This window comes from Oncorhynchus tshawytscha, linkage group LG03, assembly GCF_018296145.1.
Source record: "Oncorhynchus tshawytscha isolate Ot180627B linkage group LG03, Otsh_v2.0, whole genome shotgun sequence".
NCBI classification, from domain to species: domain Eukaryota; kingdom Metazoa; phylum Chordata; class Actinopteri; order Salmoniformes; family Salmonidae; genus Oncorhynchus; species Oncorhynchus tshawytscha.
This window is the reverse complement of record NC_056431.1, coordinates 18,433,078-18,451,171: the sequence shown is the minus strand read 5'-3', so window position 1 is coordinate 18,451,171 and position 18,094 is coordinate 18,433,078. Positions and strand designations below refer to the sequence as shown.

Sequence of the window (18,094 nt, the reverse complement as noted above, 5' to 3'; positions counted from 1 at the left end):
TGTGCTGCAGTGCCGGGTCAAGAGATTTCTCACTGGTTCGGTAACAAAGGCAGCAGGTTTGGAAATCTTAAGGCCAGTACTGCAGCCAAATCATGACCATATTGCCCCTGAGTGTATTTCTCCAATGACTCGTAATTGCTGCAACACCTGAATGTTTTATCTATTAAGGGCATTAAACAGTGGCGGAAAACGTTGGTTCTAAAGCACTGAATCATGTTGCACCTATGGAGGAGTGCTTTACGTGTAATGTATAGGCTACCTACTTTATTTATTGCACTCGTGGATTCAATTCTCTTCAAAGCACTCTTTATGTTAATGTCCTCATTGTCATCATCAGCTTCACAGTAATTATAACAGTAATCTTTTTTTCATGCTGGATTTACGTTTTTTCTCCAAGGCATTAAGAATCCTTCCCTGGTCATAAAACAACATTTTATATTTAGGTGTTTTTGTGTGCTGCATTTCCATTTCACTAACGGGTTACTTTGTTACCCCTCCCCCACCTGCACAACAACAGGGAAGACCACACCCACAACAACCGCCAGCACAACCAATCAGGTGGCCCCATTCCCAAAGGTGGCAGGTGACTCTGAAAGAGGTACAGGTCCAGATGGCGGTCCTCCAGTCCCAGTTGGGGACCAGGGGTCACCTGACTCGGAACCAATCAGTGTGGAGATGGAGGGTAAGGGGGTGGGGTGTCTGTGTCTGCTGAACTTTGACCTGCACTGGATTGCATTGATGGGCCCTGAAGCTTCACTGCACACTGCTAACCATGCTGATCACTAACACTCTAACACTCTGTGTAGGACACTGAACGTTTAACCATATATCCACTCACTTAATGAAGCAACCATGAGTTAGAGAGGCTTAATCACTTAAATAGATACTGCATTGGCTCCAATTAACCCTTCAATTAACTCTTCAAATAAATGTCCAAACAAAATGACTCCTGCTTGTCTGCTCATCTCTTAATTTGTCCATATTCTAGGGTAGCTTACTCTCCCCTCTCCAGCGGGACACACTTTCATAATCACACACGACCAAGCACGTCTTCTCTTCTCACGCTGTCTAGAGCGCTGCTTCCTGAATGTCATTCCCAGATTACTCCCAATAGGAAACCAACCGGAGCTCCTAATATTCAGCAGGATGGGGAAGACTGTTCGTTGATGCTATTTCTTTTAGCCCAGGCTCTCCTTGCTGCGCTCCTCTGGCGCCTTGTCAGGAGTCCATAAATCCTGTGTAGTGATGGGTTCCATTCAGGCCGACAGAGTCTCCGGCTGCAATGATGAGCCACCCAGGCTCAAATGAGAAAAGCCTGTAACAAATAAATAACCAGCAGCCGGCGTGCGGACAAGGGGAAACCGTAATAGAAACTTGGGCAACGCAATCTATTTCAGCATGGGCTAGTGTCGCCTGGCTGCCGGTTCAATCAAAAGCACGGGGGACCCGGCTGATAAGGCGAGAGAGGAACTGTTCTGGAAGTAACAGCGTTGCAGTTCCAGGAAGGCCTCTCTCTCTGATGCACCCAAACACTGTAGGTAGAATAGGGGTCAAGAAACTCTGGTCCTGGAGGGCAGCCGTGGGTGCAGGCTTTTGTTCTAGCTCAGCACCAATACAACTCATAATGTACTTCTGTAAACTGAGGTTAATTTGACAAGAGCCTAGATAGCGCTGATGTAAGTTTAAGGCTGGCCTTGAGACAGGTTTGAAACATCTTTGGCACAATAAACAAAAACAATTTACCGCAAGCTAGTAATAGCAATTCTGCAGCCCTCTAGAATTGCATCCCAACAGCTTTTGTTTTTATTTTATGTAAGGCCTACACAGACGCAAATACAAGGTGACATGATTCATCCAGCTACGGATAGAAACAATGTATTATATAAAGACTATGACTGACCAAAATACAAGTACAAGCACCCCTTTTGAGACCTCGCTGTTATGAACATTTCCAGCAATCATTTAGCTGCAGTTCGACACTGTGTTTCCATCAAGGGAGAACGCCTACCTCCCTACAGTGTCAGAATGCTTCAACCTACACAAACACACATTATTTAGACCCAGCTTTTAGACCTCGCTGTTTGTTTTCCCATTGTTATTTCCTGCTTAGCTTATTTTAAACAGACCTCCGGGTCGTCTCCATATTCAAATGAACCTGTGTGGGTACGGCAAAAAAAGAACCTTGCTAGCAGCTAATTTAGCTGACAAGTACAGGGAGACAACTCGATAATAGAGGCAAGCAGGCAGGGCTTTAAAACTCATTAAAGCACTAGGAGAAGAGCAGAGAATGAACTCAGGCTGAACTTCTCTTTGCTGCTGAAAAGGGGTTTGTGTCCTGGAGGGACGGTGCCAGTTCCTTACTCTTGTTTACATCTCAGTGGCTCGAGGAATATAGACACCAGGTTACATCACTTCCTGTCTAGCCATCAATACAACTCAACACTCATATCACTTCTCTTTTTGATTACGACATCATCAGTCATGCTATGTCGTTAAATCCATTTTAAGTTGTGCATTATAAACTCAAAAAACATGGATAGTTTAGGCATATCAACAATCCTATGCAGCATCCTCCTCAAGCTGGGTGTGTACATTAAGCTATTCATCATAACCAGGAAAATGTTACCCAAAGTGCCTCAGTCACAGCTGTTACAGCCAATTTAGCATCACTACTTAGTCATGTGGTAATGACACTAAATAAAGGTTACTTTAACGAGACCACAGTTTCCTTTAATTATTCTGCCCGAATTACTCGCTCTTCATAACAGCTATGATTAACATCAGCTTTTACTATGAAAACACACACTGTAGGGCTCTGTACTGTACACCTCCCCACTGGTCATATACAGTACATACACAATACTACATCTTTCTATACGCAGCAAAATGAACACCTCAAAACATGCATGATACATAAAGTTGTTCACAACATGTTCTTGCCTGTTTGACAGCATTAGGGACTGGTTTCCTGTTCACATATTAACCCTAGTCCTGGACAACAACAAAAAAGCTGATGGTGATTCTCCATTGAGCATGCTTTTTAATCCAGCACTAGGCTTAATCTGAGTCTGGGGAAACTTCCTATATGTTTACTGTCACCCTCATGTTCAGAGTGCTTAGTGTCACCATTACATTTTTATTATCATGTTAACACCATGGAAACCAGAGTGTTAGTCAACATCAGAATGTTTAGTGTCCCAGTGATGTTTGGGCCCACAGTGTACAGATCCACACACGCAGTTGTCCTGACTCCTAACCCCAACCCATTATCCCTTTCTGTCTCCTCGACCCCTTACCCCTGTGGAATAGTTCTCTATTAACCTGCCTGTTTTTCGGTTGGACTGACTAACCCTTATCTGCCTCCTTGGTTGAATCTTCCTCTCCTTCTCTTCCCCTTTTCCCCCTGTGAACTCTTTACCCAGTTTCAAAGCCTATGACTGAAACTGTGCTTTTTGTGTGTTTGTTGCCTACAAGCAGTTGTTTCTCTGTGGCTTTAGGCCACTGATTGAGGATGCTATGGTTCTTCCAGAGCTGCTTTTCTATCCAGACAGTTAATGTTTGCTTCGGGAGTTATGTTAGGGATTGGCTCTGGAATACAGTAGCTTTACCAGGTGCTGAATGGTGAATGCCCTCTTTATTCTCTTTACTTTATTCCTGATGCAACTGCATGTGAAATGTCCCACTGCATGTAGTGCCATGCTTGATTTGATGGTGGATGAGGCTATCAGACACTACTTGAACTATGTCTATTTCAAAGCTGTTTGAAATAGAAAATGTGTCTTTGAACTGTATTATCGCTCATGTTTTGACAGATAATATCTTGGTTTTCAAAGTCAGCGTTGAGTGATGTACTGTACTGAGATATTATGGCAAATTGGTCTCTACTTGCCAGGTTCTAAGGGATTGTACAGTCGTGACCTAAAGTTTTGAGAATGACACAAATATACATTTTCACAAAGTCTGCTGCCTTAGTTTGTATGATGGCAATTTGCATATACTCCAGAATGTTATGAAGAGTGATCAGATAAATTGCAATTAATTGTAAAGTCGCTGTTTGCCATGCAAATTAACTGAATCCCCAAAGAAATATTTCCACTGCATTTCAGCTCTGCCACAAAAGGACCAGTTGACATCATGTCAGTGATTCTCTTGTTAACACAGGTGTGAGTGTTGACGAGGACAAGGCTGGAGATCACTCTGTCATGCTGATTGAGTTCAAATAACTGACTGGAAGCTTCAAAAGGAGGGTGGTGCTTGGAATCATTGTTCTTCCTCTGTCAATCATGGTTACCTGCAAGGAAACAAATGCCATCATCATTGCTTTGCACAAAAAGGGCTTCACAGGCAAGGATATTGCTGGCAGTAAGATTGCACCTAAATCAAACATGTATCAGATCATCAAGAACTTAAAGGAGAGCGGTTCAATTGTTGTGAAGAAGGCTTCAGGGTGCCCAAGAAAGTCCAGCAAGCTCCAGGACCGTCTCCCAAAGTTTATTCAGCTGCGGGATCGGGGCACCACCAGTACAGAGCTTGCTCAGGAATGGCAGCAGGCAGGTGTGAGTGCATCTGCACGCACAGTGAGGTGAAGACTTTTGGAGGATGGCCTGGTGTCAAGAAGAGCAGCAAAGAAGCCACTTCTCTCCAGGAAAAACATCAGGGACAGACTGATATTCTGCAAAAGGTACAGGGATTGGACTGCTGAGGACTGGGGTAAAGTCATTTCTCTGATGAATCCCCTTTCCGATTGTTTAGGGCATCCGGAAAAAAGCTTGTCGGAGAAGACAAGGTGAGCGCTACCATCAGTCCTGTGTCATGCCAACAGTAAAGCATCCTGAGACCATTCATGTGTGGGGTTGCTTCTCAGCCAAGGGAGTGGGCTCACTCACAATTTTGCCTAAGAACACAAATGAATAAAGAGTGGTACCAACACATCCTCCGAGAGCAACTTCTCCCAACCATCCAGGAACAGTTTGGTGACGAGCAATGTCTTTTCCAGCATGATGGAGCGCCTTGCCATAAGGCAAAAGTGATAACTAAGTGGCTCGGGAACAAAACATCGATATTTTGGGTTCATGGCCAGGAAACTCCCCAGACCTTAATCCCATTGAGAACTTGTGGTCAGTCCTCAAGAGGCGGGTGGAGAAACAAAAACCCACAAATTCTGACAAACTCCAAGCATTGATTATGCAAGAATGGGCTGCCATCAGTCAGGATGTGGCCCAGAAGTTAACTGACAGCATGCAAGGGTCAACACTGCAAATATTGATTCTTTGCGTCAACTTCATGTAATTGTCAATAAAAGCCTTTGACACTTATGAAATGCTTGTAATTATATTTCAGTATTCCATAGTAACATCTGACAAAAATATCTAAAGACGCTGAATCAGCAAACTGTGGAAATTAATATTTGTGTCATTCTCAAAACATTTGGCCATGACTATGTTATTTGTAATGAGGGATACTTGGAGAAAATCGGATCTCTCTGAAATTAAAATGGATGGCCTTCCCTTCAGTAAAATATATTTTTATCTGACCCTCCCTGAACATTTGAAAGAAGAAAAAAAACTCCCCAATACCCAAAATAATAATTAAAATATTAAGTGGATAGCAAAAAAACATGCTTACCGTTTACCCTCACTCTTAGGACAGACGAGAGCCTTTTTTGTAAGAAAAGTAAAAGCAAAGTAGCCAGAAGGTTGTGGCTTTTCAAACCACCACAGACAAGGGTGTGTGAAAAGATATCCATTATAATAAAAGCACTGCATGAACATATCCTCTTATTCACTTAGTCTACGAAAAAATGCCTTTTATAAATGCATTTCTTTGCAATTTTATGTCATTTTTATGAAAATGACTGGAGACTAGCAGAATATTTTTTTATACCACAACAGAGCATGACAACGAATGAACGCATGCTGCAGCACCGAAGCCATTTAGATTTAAATGCTGGCTATTGTTAAAAAAGAGGATAGTCGGCTTCGGTCTAAGGCACTGCATCGCAGTGCTTGAAGCATCACTACAGACTCGTTTCGATCCCAGGCTGTGTCACAGCCGTCCTTGACCGGGAGACCCATGAGGCGGCGCACAATTGGCCCAGTGTCGTTCGGGTTAGGGGAGGGTTTGGCCAGCTGGGATTTCCTTGTCCTATCGCACTCTAGCGACTCCTTGTGGTGGACCGGGTGCCTGCAAGTGGACTCTGGTCGCCAGTTGGACGGTGCTTCTGCTGACACATTGGTGCGACTGGCTTCTGGGTTAAGCGAGCAGTGTGTCAAGAAGCATTGCAGCTTGTTTTGGAGGACACATGGCTCTAGACCTTCACCTCTCCCGAGTACGTGGGGGAGTTGCAGTGATGGGACAAGACTGTAACTACAAATTGGATATCATGAAATTGGGGAGAAAAAATGGGTAAAAGTACCACAAAAAAAAAGAGGATAGTCTAAGTTTGGAACAGTGCTAAAGTGATCAACTGTTAAAATGGATCGCAACAGAACCAGATACAACTGAAGTATCTGATCATCATTGAATTCGAGAAAAAGCCACTCATTGTATAACACCACAGCCACATAACAGGTAGGCCTATATGAGAAACTATCATTTCCTAATTTATTATATTTTATTCCATGATATTGTTGTTACACTAAACCCTCCCCCTGACTGAAATTGAAAAAGCATGACCCTCCCCCATTTTCCTCCAGGTAACTAATGTGTACATTTCGATCTCTCCATTAGCACCTTTTTTAATTTTTTGACTAGTATTCAACACAAGTCTCCTCAGTGAAACCTCTTGATGCTCTACATGCATCAGCACACTTCTAATAAAATGGCATCATGTCATTAGCACTCTTTTTCAATTGGACTGAACCAGTTACATTACAGCGTATCATATTACCTCGTGTGTGCATAAATCAAGCCGCGTCCAATTGGTTGGGCACTGATGTGTAATATTATGCATATTCTTAATAATGAGAGTACATGATTGAATTCATTCACATGAACACCCAGACCCCCTTTTGCACACGCTCACACACCACACACACACACACACAGAGCGTTAACTGTGTTCATCATTACCCAAGCATCAGCTATTTGAACTGTCAAAGTACTCCGAATTTTAGTTAGCAGACTCCTGTTCGTGTCTAATTTTGAAAACACTCACAGTGCTTGTAGTATATCAGCCGATGATTTGTTGTTGTGTTTTCCACAGCAGAAAATACATCTCTGGCATTAGTTGGGGTTAATGGTTGCCTGCGAAGCCTGGGGCCATTTTGACTCATTGCAGCGCTATGGAATGAAGTACCCTTTAATGGAACTATTACATTCTCCCCTCAGCTGTATAGAAACAGAAACTAATCAGGCTATTTTGGAACGTCTTTACTTGATGCAAATATAGTACTCAGGAGTTGTTTCCAGTGCCTAGCTACAGTACCTTCAGAAAGTATTCACACCCCTTTTTCAAAATTTTGTTGTGTTACAGCCTGAATTTTCGAATGGATTAAATTTAGATTTTTGGTCACTGGCCTACACACAATACCCCATAATGTCACTGGCCTACACACAATACCCCATTATGTCACTGGCCTACACACAATACCCCATTATGTCACTGGCCTACACACAATACCCCATTATGTCACTGGCCTACACACAATACCCCATAATGTCACTGGCCTACACACAATACCCCATTATGTCACTGGCCTACACACAATACCCCATAATGTCACTGGCCTACACACAATACCCCATTATGTCACTGGCCTACACACAATACCCCATTATGTCACTGGCCTACACACAATACCCCATAATGTCCCTGGCCTACACACAATACCCCATAATGTCAAAGTGGAATTATGTTTTTCGAAATGTTTACAAATTCATCAAAAATGTAAAGCTTTTAATCTTTAAGGACTGAGGAGTTTTTTCAGGATAAAAATGAAACATAATGGAGCTAAGCAAGGCAAAATCCTAGAGGAAAACCTGGTTCAGTCTGCTTTCCACCAGACACTGGGAGATGAATTCACCTTTCAGCAGGACAGGCCACACTGGGTTGCTTAGAAGACCATAAATGTTCCTGAACGTTCACCTTTCAGCAGGACAAGAATAACCACCATCCAGGTAAAAGCACAAGGACCAAAGGTGTTTCTACAAAGTATTGACAGGGGTGTGAATACTTAATTAAATGAAATATTTCTGTTTTTAATTATCAATACATTTTGCACATTTCTAAAAACATGTTTCCATTTTGTCATTATTGTGTGTAGATGGATAAGAAAAATTAGATACATTTTGAATTCAGGCTATAACACAGCAAAATGTAGAGTAAGTACAGGGGTATCAATACTTTCTGAAGGCACTGTAAGTGCCATCTTGAGCAGTGTATTGACACAATGGAAAAGTTATCTTTAAAGGGATAGTTCACTTTGAAAACAACATTTGCGTACTGTACCTTGGAATTGTCCCAAAGTCGAGCCGTGTCTATATTCCAACATTCCACGCCATAGTTGGGTATCAGCAATCAAGATTACCAAAAGCACCGTAGTATCCCAGCTCAATAATCGGTTGCTGTCCAGTTTATCCTAAATCCCTGATTCTCAAGACCGTCCATTTGGCAACCAACTCTGCAGATGGCTAACTGATTCTATGCATGCAGTAGAATTAAAGCACAGCATGACGCTGATACACTTCTGAGGTATGTAAAGTAGTAGTTATTTTGGGCATTTTATGGAAATAAATTCATCTGTATGATTTATATAGCTATCGGTTTTAAGCATCTCAAAGAAGGGTTAGATGTGAGTCAAAGGTGAAAACCCCTGCTTGCGTTGTTTGTGTTTCACTTCTTTTGTTTTTGTTTGTTTTGGAGTTATTTTATCACCTGTCGAAATAGCACTTCACACTCCAGAATCGCTCCTCGTGCAACCCATCCCCAATTAGTGAAACACAGAACAGACTACAGGTTGCGTATCGCTTTAGCTCAGTTACATAATGCACAGCCTTGTCTATTTTTACCATTATGGTAAAGAGCGTCAAGCGGGGTCCTTCTACGTACCAAAACACAGCTGCTTCTGAGAGCGAGGCTTCAAAACCCACCAGGCTGACAATCTGTCACTCACTTTGACACATCTCTCTCTCTCCATCATCATCTCCCAGCCTCCCCCTTACAATCTGCTCCCTGCACATTCTTTCTCACACTCTATTTCTGTCACTTTTTGTCCCCAGCTTTCTGCCACATTCTTTTTCATTTTATTTTCTCTAGTTCTCTTGCTCGTCTCTTTTCTGTCCTGTTCCGCTCTCTCTCTCTTCCGTTGCCTGGCAGTTTCTTACTGAAGTTATATTTTCTCTCCCTACTGTATCTCTCTCTCTTTGTCGCTCTCTTCCTCTCGAGCATGAATACTTCCAGCTGTCCCCCCCTCTCTCTCCCTTTCTGTCACCATTTCTCCTCTCCTTCCCTCCTGTCAAATCTCAACCATATGTGTGTTTACCTTCTTAGAAGACTTGAGAGTTCTTCATGTGTGTGTGTTCCTGTATGTCACGGATTACACGTATAGTAGGCCTCTGTTCAGCAGAGACCATGCTGAACCCACACTTTGGCTAAAGATATAGTGTGACAACCAAGAAAAACAAACATGGAAAAACACTGTTATTAACATTATATAAACCATTGAGAGGAGGTTATTGTTGCTTTGAGTAGCTTCAATTTATCCTGCGGCACCATATATCTTTATATACCACACCTATATTTTACTAACATTTTTAATGCAACTCTACCACTACACAGGTGCAGACAACTCCAATGAATGGTCACATGTTACATTAAAGCAGCGCTCTCAAACCTTTTTGTTTCACCTCTTTATCAGAGGTGTCGTACAATATTGGCTCATAAAATGATTCATTTGACCATTTTTAAAGGTATTTTCTTTCAACACTGTATTGAGGCAATGCTTTATCGTCAACTGTTTGCCTGCATGCTATGCCTCCTGTGCGACATCTAACAGCACACCAGTCCCCCCATGCCATGATTCAGTGGGTATTCATTTCACTGTGACCATGCCACCATATGTCACGCATACGGCCCGATTGAGTCATCCACTCCAGCCCCAAACGTGTTGTGACAGGTTGTGCGTGGGGTTGGAGATCTGTGTATCCCCACTGTGTCGCTTGACTCATAGCTCCTCAGCCATGTGGAACCCTTCAATAGTCATAGGGTCCTGGTCAGGGGTCCCAGATGAGTCACAGGGCTGGGAGCCACAGGGAGGCTGGGGGCAGCCACACAGAGACATGGGCATCCTGGCCTGTATTATTCATAAAACCCACATGCTGCCACACTGCCTCGGCTCACTCTGACACACTGGCCTAGGACAGATAGGATAAACGAAGCATCGCCATGCCAACGTCATAGAAATACAATGGATATAGCACTTGAATGGATAGAACTCGTGATTTCAAAGCAGCACGTCAAACTTACTCTGTGAATTTAACATTATCGCCAGGAGGATGTGATCGTACAGTATATTGCATCTCTCTATAGGGGAATGGCACTCAGTATTCTACTCACTGATGTAGAGCAAATGGCCCAATTGATAGTGATATAGAGCTTTGCAGTGCTCTAAAAGCCTTTACTTCCTGATAGCGCCGAGAGAGAGACAGGGAGCAGACACTTCTCCTGTAACTTTGTGACCTACATATAACTTTCCATCAACACCAGGCAAAGAGACACTCGTGCCGGCAGTTCCTTCAAGACCAAAGAACCAATCCTTGTTTGATGCTAATTCTGCCACATCTTCTCTCTGTTTGTATTAAGAGGCTGTCGAAGACAAACGGTAATGGTGACAAGTACCCTTTAGAGTTACTAGCAAAGTGCCAGGAGCTTCAAGGCTGATGTCTGTGCTCCTCTATTGACACATTGAGATTTTCCCCGTTGTGCTTTTGTTACTTGTATAGATTCATGACGAGTTTGTGCTTGAAGCTGCAGTGGAGCTTTGCTGCTCATTTCTTCAGCCTACAGTGTGTGTGTGTGTGTGTGCACTGCATACCTGTTCTCCACATTCAGAATATACCTGAGGACATACTGTGTGTGCACTGCGTACTTGTTCTCCACATATATACCTAATGATATACACACACACTTGACCAAAATGCATTTTTTTTAAATAAATGTACCCAAGGTCATTCTGTGCTGTGTTCTGCATGTACTGTAGATTCATGTGAGTTATTATTCACATCTCCCTTTCCCTTATAAATGAATGAATATCTTTCAAATGGTAATGGTATGCTGCCTGTATTTACCCTCACACACTCCAGTTTTCAACCCAACAATGTTTTTCTTATTCAGACACAATAATGTTTTGGCAACCTATTTGAACAAAACCCATTTAAAGAAATTATTAAGTGTAAGACACTGCTGTCATTGAAATTGTTGTACGAGATGTTTGATTCCGCTAAACGCCTAATTGTAAATTCCCTCAGTGAAATTCCCTTCTAATCAAGTGCCCTCACTCTGTTAAAGCTGAAGCATGTGGCAACTCTTTGTAATTTCATCGAAAGAGAGAAACCCTCGACAAGTCTCTCTTGGGCCCAATCATTTAGACCCCCCACCCCCCTCCTCATCATCTTCAACATCCCATCACCACAGTTACGTCTAAAGCTGGCACTATCATTGCCCATTACTGCCTAACCTGAGCTCTCATTACGGGATGCAATTAGCCTATTTGAGACACCTGCATTTCTCCTCCCAGTGCGGGCCAATTCCCCTCCCCAGACTTATCAATTTCACAGAGACTATCATTAAGGTTGGAGAAGGGCCTGACACCACAGATGGCAGCAGCCTTTGTAAATGAGCTCTGATTGTGAGAGAGGTGGCTAGTATCACTCCTCCTGTCGAATCTCACATGCCATTAGGCAAATATAGTGGCAGGGTCACACCATCCAAGGGCGTTTTCATAGTGTTGAGATAACCTTGAGATTTTCAGGTGCTTAGTTGCGGCAGTTCAGATGTTTTCCCAAACAAAACTTTGAATCGGTCAGACTCTCGTTCAATTAAAGAGTGATGTATTCTATGAGCTAGTTAGTCGGGTTGGTTATTTTTGGCAAGTTCATCGCAGGTGCACTCACCCTGATCCATGCATTTCAAAGCACAGCCAGTGTGAAAGACATCAGACTCCTGCCAGTGCACCCATCAATATTTAAAGCCCAAACTCATTTTGGAGTTGATTTCTCACTGACTGGGGAGCTCTTGCCCTCTGCCACTCTTTGCAGTTGGAGACGAAAGATGAGGTCTTGGCAAGAAATAGTTTATTGATTCATTAACAGAGGGAGGAAAGCCAAGGGGCTAGTTCCAACACCTCTGCAATGCTGCTTCCCACGTAGTAGAGCTTCTGTAAACACAACCGGTATTTTCCAGCTGCTGCCTGCTTGACCTCATAGAAATTATAGTCTCTTCTAGGTCTCTGGTTTCATTACACTAAAGCCCATGTTGTTCTCGCTCTCTTTTTCTGTGAAGGTGTCCGACGGCCTCCCGAGATGGAGAAGACCAACCACAGTGTCCACTACACCCTGCTGATCGCCTGTGTGCTGGTGGCCTTTGTCCTTGGAGCCTTCCTCTCAGGCTTTCTGGTCTCCTGCTACTGCAACCACACCGGCAACAAGACCAAGAGGCTGGCCAAGGACCCGGAGGCCCCCATCCCTCACGCCCTGTCCCTACGCAGCCTGGCCAAGCTCAATGGCCTGCTGGACAGCCAGAACAAGGAGGATAAAATGGAGGTGTCCTCGCCCAAGCTCTACAACTCCTTCTTCCAGAACGGGAAGGAGCATCGTCAAGGAGCACCCAGACGGAACGGTGGTCACCACCCAGGGATGACCATGGGAGACCTGGTTCACCCCCATCACCTACACCACTCTTCGGAGCTCTCTGGTCTTCCCACCCCAGACTCCACCCCTGAATTGCCCATCAAGAACATGAAGGCTTTCAAGAACCAGTGGGAGAAGAACCAGAACTGCAACAATGCCAAGGAGCCCAAGTCCCACAACATGGGACAAGGTTCCAGGCCCAGCTCAGGCCTGCTCCACCAGCAGATCTACCCCTACTCTCACAGCTTCTCCAATGGGCAAGCTCTGGCCAATGGGCATGCCTTGGTTGGTGGACCCCAGCACCTGGAGGAGCGCAAGATCCACAATACTGAGCGCATGTTGGTCCAGCAGCCTTACCCCTGCTACCCGCAGAAGGTGATGGAGGTCACATCACTGGACGAGCTGCTCAAACACATCCACGAGGCCAACTCCAGCAAGAACACCCAGGTCATGACTTCATCCGGCCTGTCAGCCAGCGGCGGGTGCCATGGCAGTCAACTAGCTTTTGCCAACCGCATCCAGCCGCACATCCCAGAGACCGAGTCGGCGCCTTACTACAGCTCGTCCACCCTGCCCCGAGACAGCCTGACCCGCCGCATGGACGTACCTCCGGACATGCCCCCTCACCACCAGTCCACCCTGGAGCGGAGGCACTCTTCCCAGAGACACTCACTGATTACCGCTGCCACTAAGATTGCCAACGGAGGGGGTGGTGGAGGGATGGTTCACCGACAGCAAAGCTTCAGCCAGCGTAACGGCCACCAGCACCAACCACCCCCTATGCTGGCTCGAATGAACTCCACCGGCAGCGCCTGCGAGATCCACTACCCGCTCATCCCCAATGGGTACCTGACACGCCAGCAGAGCTACAATGGAGAGCAACAGGAGGATACCGGAGGATACCTCCACCGAGGGGCCATAGTCCGCCGGACCACCTCCCTCAAACCCGACGTCCCTCCCAAACCCCTCTTCATCCCTGCCTCCTCTCCCGTCAACCAACAGGGAAACTTCAACTACTGAGGAGAGGAGGAGAACAGGACAAGAGTGACTGTGCCTCGTCCTCTCCTCTCAATGGGTGAAAAGTGGAAGACGTGCCCTTGATTTTATGGCAGCCATTCTCGCTGTCGACAAACCTCAAACAAACTTGTGATTTCCCCCTTTTTGTCCAATTGAATATCTTTGTACCATATTGGTATTGCTCAACTACTTGCTTATAGAAGGTGAGGGACTATGGTTGGTGAAACGTGACCCCCTTACATTATGCTGCCAATGTCCTCAGTGTGGATTTACCATGCAACTTAGTTATGGAAGGGTTTGCCATCAAACATCGGACATCTTAAGATTGAATCTAGAGCTTCTTGCGATGCCTATGAAACTTGCTTTTGCTTACCTTTTTCTTATGTAGTGTTGACAAACAGTCCTGATCCCCCTAACGTGTTTCTATATATGCATGTGTGTGTATATATATGTGTGTTTATATCTACACCGTATATGTATACATATACATATGCAGTATATGTATCCCGTGAAATGACATCAACAAAACTCCTTTTAAGGTAGCTCTGTCTTTTTGCCTTTGAAACTGAACCCATTATGTTGAAATTCATTACTGGCTGGTGTTTGGCATCTCAAATAAAGTTCTTGAAATGAGGCAAGGCCCCGCCTGCCCCTGTTTCAGCATGGTTAGTATGTGGACTAGGAGAATAAGTCATCATTTACCATAATAACAAGTTCATGGTGAATGTACTACTCACATTCAAAAAAAGAGCCAAAATGGTGGATACTGACAAGCAAAGGAAACTACTCAAAGCAACTATGCTAGGCGGTTCTCATTTTTGGAAAATGGAGACCCTACTATCCTGCCAAGTCCTGAGAAACCGATGAAAGGCATTAATAAAGCTGGTCTATGAAGTACGGTCTACTACAATTCCTAAAGAATGTTTTTATCACATTGGTGCTTAGTTGATCCTCATAAATTCTAATATAATTATCATGTATCACACCCAAAGAGGACCAGACACTCAACCCCCAAAGAATCAGGATCAAGATCAGACCATCCACCCCCAAAAAACACAACATGGTACAGACAGCAGTTATTATAATTATTAACTTTGGCTATTGGTTGTAAATAAAGGAATAATACTAGCCAAATGTTAATTGTATGTGTAAATGTGTGCCTTATTTAATATAGTATGTGGTATGGGTTAGGGGTAAATGCAAGGCGCCAAGATGCTATATAATAGGTGTTAGATTTTTTTTTGTTATGGTCGTTCGGAATGTGTCATATATATTGTAGATTTGTATTTCTAACTAGGGTTTTTGATATCCCTAAACTGTGAGCCTGCCAGCCCTGGCATAGCGACTACCACAGCTTGAGGCTGCATCTTTTTTGTTTGCCTCCTTTTCATGTGTTTTCACTGGGTTGGCTTTTTCCCTGATTGCTAACTTTACCTTTTGATTGTTTGTAGCATAGCAGGCTACTCAATAGATTAAAAGGGGGACATCAGTCCCTCAGATGTTAAGATTATTCAGGCTCTCTGATACTCCCTACATATCACTTGGTCTCAACCTCAACACCACAGGTAGCGAAAAAGATCACAAGGTTGGGATTTAGTGTTTTCTTGTCCGATCAGAAGATGTTATAATTGTTTTAGGTAGAAATTGAATGAACTCCCTGATCTGATGAACGTAGACCGGAAGCGTCTGCCGGGCATTCTCCTCAGGGAGAGAGAGGGAAAGCAGTCAGATTGGCCTCAGAAATACCACTCCCTCTGGAACTCTCTGCTGTTGCACTTTCTGGGCTACTTCATCGGTTACTGGATTCATGGTCAATTATTTGAGAGAGAAAATAAAACTATTACTGTATCTGAAAATACTATTTATGCCCTAGATTCATGAAGCTGGTCTGACCCCAAGTTTACCATTCACACTTGAATTCACCTTGGGCTGACTGATAGATACATGAGCATAAACTACAACATTAGTTATAGATGGCTACATTCTTGCGTTTCAGACAAACTAATTGTGTGGATGCAACACACGCATAAGTAGAATCCTCACAGACCATATGGATCCCTCCCATTACACATGAAACCAGTATTTTATTTTGAATGTGACCATATCTCATAACAGGAAAAGGGCAGCTACAGTACTTATTGGTGAGTTGAAGTGAAGTTTATTTGAGTTTGCATTGAGATTGTATGGGAAAGGGAATGGTCTATTTGACTTTTAATAGCTATCAGTATTGCACAGAGTGTAAATACATTATCTTGGGGGGGACTCGTTGATTCAGAATGTCTTCATTCTCTTGGCAGAAGCTCTTGGGCTTTTATGAATTTGGTCTCATAGAATACCATTGTATGTCTCTTATAATAGAAATAAAAGAAAATACATTGCAAGTGTGTCACTGACTCTGATGTGTGTCACGTTATTCTCACATAGAAGTTACCTGTGTTTTATTGCAAAAGTATTTCACATCTTTATAAACCATTGTCAAGAGTAGGGTTGAATAGTGGGAACAGTGTTACCGAGACTTCCCGCCCAAACCCACTCCCTTTTCCCCGGGATAAATAACTGTGAAAAACCCTTCAATTGTAATAAATGATTTCTATCAACAACAGGACATGAAATTGAACTGTTAAATTGTATCTGGCTAAATCTGGCTTCTCACCGGCCTTCTCTCTGCTATCTGCGTGATCAATCATCAACGCTCAGGGTTGGGACAGAGCGCATCTCAGTAGGCTATGGAGCGCAGTCCAATCTATGATCTTATCATGGTAACTTATTTTTCTTGTGACAGGTAGGTCTACATTTGCTGCAGCATAGCCTTTGCCACAGTAGGATCATATAGGGACTGAATGGACGTCTAATTTACACATCTTTCGGGGTTCACTTTACTTTTTAATTGTAACAATATTCATATTTTTATTCGCAGCTGCAGAGTTTTTTAACAGCCTATCACTTGAATATAATTGCTTTAAATCAGTGGATACTTGAGCACTCAGTGTTCAATTTCATTCAAATTGCGTCCCAAATAGATCATCCTATTCAAGATGTGTATATATACTGAACAAAAATATAAATGCAATATGCAACCATTTCAATTATTTTTCCGAGTTACAGTTCATATAATTAAAACAGTCTATTGAAATAAATTAACTACGCCCTAATCTATGGAATTCACATGACTGGGAATTACAGATGTGCATCTGTTGGTCGAAGACGCCATTAAAAAAAGTATGGGCGTGAATCAAAAAATCTCCTTCATATAGAGTTGATCAGGCTGTTGATTGTGGCCGGTGGAATGTTGTCCCACTCCTCTTCAATGGCTGTGTGTTGTTGCTGGATATTGGCTGGAACTGGAACATGCTGTCATACACGTCGATCCACTGCATGCCAAACATGCTCAATGGGTGACATGTCTGGTGAGTATGCAGGCCATGGAAGAACGGGGACATTTTCAGCTTCCAGGAATTGTGTACAGATCCTTGAGACATGGGTCCGTGCATTATCATGCTGAAACATGAGGTGATTGCGGCAGATGAATGGCACGACAATGGGCCTCAGGATCTCGTCATGGTATCTCTGTGCATTCAAATTGCCATTGATAAAATGCAAATGTGTTTCTTGTTCGTAGCTTATGCCTCCCATACAATAACCCCACTGCCACCATGGGGCACTCTGTTCATGACTTTGACATCAGCAAAACCCTCGGCAACACGACGCCTGGTTGTGATGCTGGTTGGACATACTGACAAATTCTCTAAAACAACGGAGGTGGCTTATGGTAGAGAAATTAACATTAAATTCTCTGGCAACCAATCTGGTGAACATTCCTGCCAGTCAGCATGCCAATTGCATGCTCCCTCAACTTGAGGCATCTGTGGCGTTGTGTTGTGTGACAAAACTGCACATTTTAGAGCGGCCTTTTATTGTCTCCATCACAGGGTGCGCCTGTGTAATGATCATGTTGTTTAATCAGCTTCTTGTTATGCCATACCTGTCAATTGGATGGATTATCTTGGCAAATAAGAAATGCTCACTAACAAGGATTTCCACAAATTTGTGCACAATATTTTAGAGAAAAAAGCTTTGTTTTAAGGAACATTTCTGGGATCTTTCATTTCAGCTCATGAAACATGGGACCAACACTTTTTACATGTTGCATTTATATTTTTGTTCAGTGTATATTATATACAGTGCCTTCGGAAAGACCCCTTCCATTTTTCCACATTTTGTTACGTTACAA

The 18,094-nt window shown here is 43.4% G+C and overlaps 1 protein-coding gene across 4 annotated transcripts in view; it reads left to right on the top strand.

Moving 5' to 3' along the window:
- LOC112229145 (semaphorin-6D) overlaps positions 1–13,871 on the top strand; it is a 156,787-nt gene extending 142,916 nt beyond the window's left edge. For 3 of the 4 annotated variants that reach the window (XM_024395028.2, XM_024395022.2, XM_024395024.2), the window contains 2 exons: positions 518–682; positions 12,500–13,871. In XM_024395028.2, the coding sequence (XP_024250796.1) occupies positions 518–682; positions 12,500–13,866 (1,532 nt within the window). In that variant the 3' untranslated portion in view covers positions 13,867–13,871. The remainder of the gene's footprint in view (positions 1–517; positions 683–12,499) is intronic. The other variant, XM_024395036.2, reaches the window with a different exon arrangement.
- The last annotated feature ends 4,223 nt before the right edge of the window (positions 13,872–18,094 follow it).